This window comes from Arachis hypogaea, chromosome 16 (assembly GCF_003086295.3).
Source record: "Arachis hypogaea cultivar Tifrunner chromosome 16, arahy.Tifrunner.gnm2.J5K5, whole genome shotgun sequence".
In the NCBI taxonomy this organism is placed as follows: Eukaryota; Viridiplantae; Streptophyta; class Magnoliopsida; order Fabales; family Fabaceae; genus Arachis; species Arachis hypogaea.
The window spans coordinates 140570378-140577037 of NC_092051.1; the positions used below are offsets into that span (position 1 = coordinate 140570378).

Consider the following 6660-nt stretch of genomic DNA (forward strand, 5'->3'; position numbering starts at 1 on the left):
TTTTTATTTTTTATATTTAAAAAAAATTATTAACTAAATTAACAAATCATTATTTTAAATTTTAATAAATTATATAAAATATAATAAATAAATAATTAAAATTTATATAATTAATAAAAAATATAATACTCTTTACTTAATAAAAATATTTGATTTTACAAAGTATAATTTTTTAATAAATAAAATTTGCATAATGTGAATTTTGAAGAAAAAGAATTGAAAAAATAAAACAGAGAGAATATAAAAAAAATTACAATAAAATTATTAAAATTTATTATTTTTAGTTATTATTTTTAATTTTTAATCAATAACCCAATTCGTCTTGTCAGGACGATCCTCACTCTTCTATAAAATGGTGTGTAATCGTACGTGACTTTCTGACTGTTGTGTACAGTACTACAGTGTTACTCAATAACTAAAAAAAGAAACAAAAGAAAGAAAATGAATTCCCGGCTAGCTTGACAGAAGGGTCAGTGCGTCTTCTGAGATTCAAATTTCGTAACGTCACACGCAAACAAGCCTCTTTGTCTTCTTCTCCCTCCATTTTTGGTAATTTAACTCCTTCGTCACTTCTCCGAATTCCAAAGCACGTAGAAAATCTTCTGTGTTCTTTACTATTAATTTTGTTTCGTTATTAGATTCCTGTATTCATCGTCAGAGTTTAGGGTTTCGGTTTCTGTATGCACTGTATTTGCATGGCTCCACATTGTGAATTTCCACCGTTACATGCTTACATGTTGTTTTAATAAATAAATAAATAAATAATTGAAAAGCTGCATGTAACTTAGATCCATGGCGAGCTATTCATTTTCCCTCCAAATAAGCGAGGTTGATTTTTCAAACATTCGACACTCGTGGCTCGGTTTTCAACGTGATCCTTTTGTTCCTTTACTTTTTCTCCATTTTCTTTATGCTAACCTTCTTTTGCTAGGGTTTGTTGTTCTGTGGTACGTGGTTCAGGGTTTAACGTTATGTGGGTGGTCATGATATTTTAAATTGGATTTGTGTGGATTTTGTTTTTTAGGAGACAATTTTACTTATTGCGTCTTTGTATTATTTGTTGAACATTCAGAGTTGGTACTCTCGATTTTATGATCGATTGATGCATGCTACCTATAGGCAAGATGAAGTGTTATGTTATTGCTATCCCTAAAGAAGAAGAAAAAAAAAAAATGGATTATTTTATCGAGTTTGAGTTGAGTTTACAAATGATTATAAAAGGTATTATTTGACCATTTTTTTTTACTATACTAATAGTTGAGAAGGGGCTGTTAGTTGCGGGTTCTTTACCTTTTTTGAAGTTCATTTTAATATAAATGCATCTTCTCCATTCCAAAGTCACGATAATTTGTAATGGATGCTCAGAAGTCTATTCAACTGAGCATGGAGAGGATTGATACTTTTACAGTGTTTGTTTGATTTCTTTTAACGGTTTTCTCATTTGATATGTTTTTACTAACAATAATAATAATAATAATGAACATGTCACCTTGTTTTCAAACTTTTATGAAGGAAACAAAGAAGACAGCTTTGCCCTGTTTTTGTACCCTTGTTTAGAAACATGAACTTTTGTTTGTATTGGCTAAAGGTTACCAGTTGTTGTAAGAGTTCAAGTATCAACAAGTGACATTGTTTTTTCCATTGGCTTTTCAAAATGTTGTATTCTGATCATCTGCATAAGCAACGTGTATTCTTTCAAGAAAGCTCACAAAAAATCCAAGTTGTTTAGAGTGTATTTTTTGCACAAGAGCAAATGCATTTATGTTCCAGAAGGAGATACACTTTATATTGAAAATTTTACTGGTCCTTACTTGCTAAATAATTAGTAGCCTTCGCAAATTATGCCGTATTGATCTTTTGGTTTTGGAAAGCCTATAGAGAAACACCTGACTATAGGCATCCAGTGGTTAAAATATGTTGAATTGCTTAAACCATAGCTTTTGTTATTACTAGTTTTGAATGTGTATAACACATAACTGAAATGTTGCTTAAACATAACTTATGTTTCATCACTTTAATAATTTTAGTGGCATATCTCATTTTTCACCCTCTTCTCTGTTTCCTGTGCAGATTGAAGGTTTATGTGTGTTATTATTAAATCCAGTGTTCATGGTTTATGCTCTTCTCTGTCTTCTAACTATGTGAGGAAGCCACACGTAAAGAGTTGAGACAAGAGAAAAGTATGGAGTGCAATAAAGATGAGGCAGTTAGGGCCAAAGAAGTGGCAGAGAGGAAATTATCTGAAAAGGACTACGTTGGTGCAAAAAGGTTTGCTCTCAAGGCTCTTAATTTGTATCCTGCACTGGAGGGTCTTACCCAGTTTGTGACAACCTTGGATGTTTATATCTCCGCCGAGAAAAAAATAAGTGGAGTAACAGATTGGTATGGTGTACTTGGAGTGACTCCTTCTGCTGATGATGAGACAGTTAAAAAGCAGTACAGAAAGCTGATTCTCGCTCTTCATCCTGACAAAAACAAGTCTCCGGGTGCGGACGGTGCGTTTAAGCTTGTTTCTGAGGCATGGACTTTGCTATCAGATAAGGCGAGAAGACTAGCATATAATCAGAAGAGGAGTTCAACAGGGTTTCAGCATAATGCTCCCAACCACGTTGTGTCGCAACCAAAAGCACCCAATCCAAATAGGATGGCAACTCCAAATGCAAGAACTGGAAGTAATAATGCTCAGGCTCCTCCAACATCCGTTCCTCCTCCATATAGAATGGTTGATACCTTTTGGACTATCTGTACTCGTTGTAGTGCACGACTTCAATATCTCAGGATTTATTTGAATGTTGCGCTACGATGTCCAAACTGTAATCAGGCGTTTGTGGCTGTAGAGAAGGTTCCACCTGCTGATGGTGTTAAGTCTTTTAATTGTTCCGCTCAGCAACATCAACAAAATTCTCAGCCTCGTGCTGGTGGTTGGGATCACCCCACTACTAATCCAGGAAGAACTCATTCAGTTTCTCAAAACATAGAATCAAGCAGTGTGCGAGGCAGGTCTTCTTTTAGTAACACAAACTCCCAGTACGCTCCTCACTCAAGAATGCATGGTTTTGCTAGCAAAGATAGTTCAGCATCTACTCCAGCTGCATCTACTAAGCAGCAGGCAACTGTGAAATCAAGAAGCACATGTGAGGGTGCTCCTTCAATTGCTGCAAGGGAGAGCAGTCACATGTACAAGAGGTCTGATGGTTCTTTCTATAATGTCCAAAGAACTGTAAAGAAAATGAGATCAGATGACATTCACATGGGTATAGAAACGACACATGGTTTTTCACGTTTTACTAACAAGCATCGCGGCATGAGAGAGTTGTCAACGTATGAATTGCGAAACATGTTGAGCAATAAAGCACAGAATGAGATTCGCAAGAAACTCCAAGAATGGAAATCAACAGCTGAAGATAAGGTTACAAACAAGGACAAAGGAACCGAGACACAAAAAGGCACGTTAAAGGACAAAACTTGTTCAGAGAAGCAGGAAGATAAGGTTATGAACAAGGACAAAGGAAATGTGAGACAAAAAGGCTTGTTAAATGACAAAACAACTGGTTCGGAGAAGCATGAAGATTCCACCATTAATGGTAATGGACATCTGGAAAGGGATCCTGTTCCCGTCACATCTGATGATATTGGAAAGGAGAACCAAGACTATGTGATTCCCGTTACTGATTCTGATTTTCACAATTTTGACTTGGAAAGAGCTGAAAATTCCTTTGCAGAGGACCAGGTCTGGGCAGCTTACGATGATGATGATGGAATGCCTAGATTTTATGCTAAAGTTCAAAAGGTGATGTCAACGAAGCCATTTAAAATGAGTGTCAGTTGGCTTAACTCTCGAAGCAACAAGGAGTTGGGCCCGATGGATTGGATAGGTTCTGGTTTTTATAAAACTTGTGGGGATTTCACGATCGGCAAACGTGAAATAACTGGATCGTTAAATTCCTTTTCCCATAAGGTTAGATGGGCAAAAGGCAACAGAGGAATTGTTCGCATCTTTCCGAGGAAGGGGGATATCTGGGCACTTTATAGAAACTGGTCTCCTGATTGGAATAAAGATACTCCTGATGAAGTGAAGCACAAGTATGATATGGTGGAAGTACTTGATGATTTCAATGACAAGCAAGGTGTACTTGTTACACCACTTATCAAGGTTGATGGTTTTGTGGCAGTGTTTCAGAGGATTGAAGGTCATGATCTGGTAAGGAAGATTCCCAAAGTGGAGATGTTTCGATTCTCTCATCAGGTTCCTAATTACTTGCTTACAGGACAAGAAGCTCCTAATGCTCCAAGGGGTTGTCAAGAGTTGGATCCAGCAGCCACCTCTTTAGACCTCCTTCAGACAAAGAATGAAGCCAATGAGGCATTGGACAATGTTGAAAAATCAAAGGAAGACACAAGTTAGTTACCTGAGAAATATGCTTCAGAACCGAGTAGAGTAGAAAATTTAGGTAAGGATGGTAGATGGACAAAGAATGATAGATGAACTCTGCACAGTATAGAACGTTAGGTGAATGCATGAGAATATTATTGATTTTGTAACCCCAATGTGAACAGCCTATAGTGCTTTACGGTGATAAATCTGGGACTTACTATTTTGTTTTCCATGTAGGTATAGATATGCTAAAAGGTCAATGATATAGTCATTTCTACAAGCAAAATGATTAACTCAGAAGTTTTGGTGTGTTGTTTTGGTGCCTAGTCTGTCTTGTTAAGTTTGTGGTAACTCGCATCAAATTCATTGTTTACTTACATCTATGAAATTTCTGTTTGATATTCAATTCCAATGATGTTTCTAATACAAGTTTCACTGTCATTGTTTATTTTTAGTTGCGATGATGATACAGAATTTGTTTTCTGCCTTGCAAAGCAAATGCCTTCTCAATAGGTTCTAGTGGAGGTTATATGATAGCACAACTTTGTACCATTAGTTTGATGGTTGTTATTTTCGTTTCGTAATTACGTTAAGGAGGATTTCTTATCCAATATTAGCATGTTTGACCTCTTAGTCTTAGGAATAGCTTTTTCCTTTTTCCTTTTTTTTTTAATCTTAAAAAGTTGTGTTTTATTTTTCTTAAAAAATAGAAAGCAGTTTTCAGGTAATTAACATGTCACCGGATTCGGTAATCCTAGAACGTTTGGACCATTAAATGGTCCCATAACAAAGCATGTTTTTTAAATTTTTTAATAACTGCTAAATAGTCTTTATTTAATTTTAATTACAAATTAATATTATATATTATTTAATTATAAAATTAATTTTTTATTTTATAAATTATTGTTTTATTATTCATCTATTATGTTTATTAATAATCAAAAACTAAAATAATAACAAATTAGATCTTCTATTAATCATAATAAATATTTTGCAATCTTAATCGATCGTAGTTTTATCATTGATCCGTTACATACATATTGGATTGAGAGAATCGTGTTTGTTAGAAATTCAATCGACATTGGATGCACAAACAAACCACGGCACGTGGGGTTTCTTTATTCAATCTATTGCTCGTATTACCCAATCGATTGAAATCTCAAAGCAATTTGAGAAATACATAGAAACACGGGAATAAACCGTATTTAACAAGAATTTTTTTTCATTATAAATTTAAAAAAATCATTATTTTTTAACAAAAATAAGACTTATTCATGTGTACTCTTGTATATTCCTATAATGGTTGCCATTGTCTATTGTGACGATTAATAATTTGAGTTATCCATTTTTCTTAGAATTTGAAGGGAAGTTTGTCTTGCTCCATAAAAAAAATTTGTATATGAGAAATTAAAGTTAAAAAATTGGGTTTTGGAAAATAATAATTTTTTTATTTTATTTCAGAAAAAATCCATTACTAAAAACTAAAAAAAATATTTTTTTATTACACAATCAATTGCATGAATAAAGAATCGAAACAAATAATTACAAAATTAGAGACTAATCTTGATTTTGTAATTAAAACAATGGATTGTTTTCTAAACACTACAGTGAAAAATTCGATTGGATCTCTATCACCAACCGTGATTATCAATTAATGATGAATAAATATTGGATATTAAAGAGATGGATAAACAATAAAGAAAAATTGGATATTAAGTAGATGGATAAACAATGAACAAAAATAATGAAAAAATTGATAATCAATCATATTGATAAACGATTCTAATGGTAGGATTGATTAATTGTTGATAGATTATTCACCAATTTATAATCTTAATATTAAAGAAAATATAAGATTAGAGTATCTAAATCAAAATAAAAATTTAAAATTTGAAGATAAAATTTTAAAGATAAGATAGATGAATAATAAAATAATAATTTATAATCACGAGCAGAAAAATTTAGAGAAGCTTAACATATAACGCATTGCACAATTCAATCGATTGGGTAATACAACCAATCCATTGAATTGTGAAAATTTATATTGCTTTGAAGACTTAAATCGACTGGATAATATGACCAATCGATTCAATACGAAAAATCCCACATATTGAATTTCTAACAAACACGATTTTTCCAATCCAATACGTATATAACGGATCAATGATAAAATTATGATCAATTAAGATTGTAAAATATTTATTACGATTAATAGAAGATCTAATTTGTTATTGTTTTAATTTTTTATTATTAATAAACAGATAGATGAATAATAAAATAATAAT

At 32.8% G+C, this 6660-nt stretch overlaps 1 protein-coding gene across 1 annotated transcript; it reads left to right on the plus strand.

Moving 5' to 3' along the window:
- Nucleotides 1-449: 449 nt before the first annotated feature.
- Nucleotides 450-4595, plus strand: LOC112755357 (uncharacterized). The gene is made up of 2 exons (XM_025803397.3): nucleotides 450-549; nucleotides 2071-4595. Exon 2 carries the CDS (start codon nucleotides 2183-2185, stop codon nucleotides 4403-4405), a length of 2223 nt encoding a protein of 740 aa, XP_025659182.1. The 5' UTR covers nucleotides 450-549; nucleotides 2071-2182; the 3' UTR covers nucleotides 4406-4595.
- Nucleotides 4596-6660: the final 2065 nt, after the last annotated feature.

Bases quoted from the DNA above. Each gene is read 5' to 3' on its own strand.
- LOC112755357 (XM_025803397.3), top strand. From the start codon at position 2,183: ATGGAGTGCAATAAAGATGAGGCAGTTAGGGCCAAAGAAGTGGCAGAG.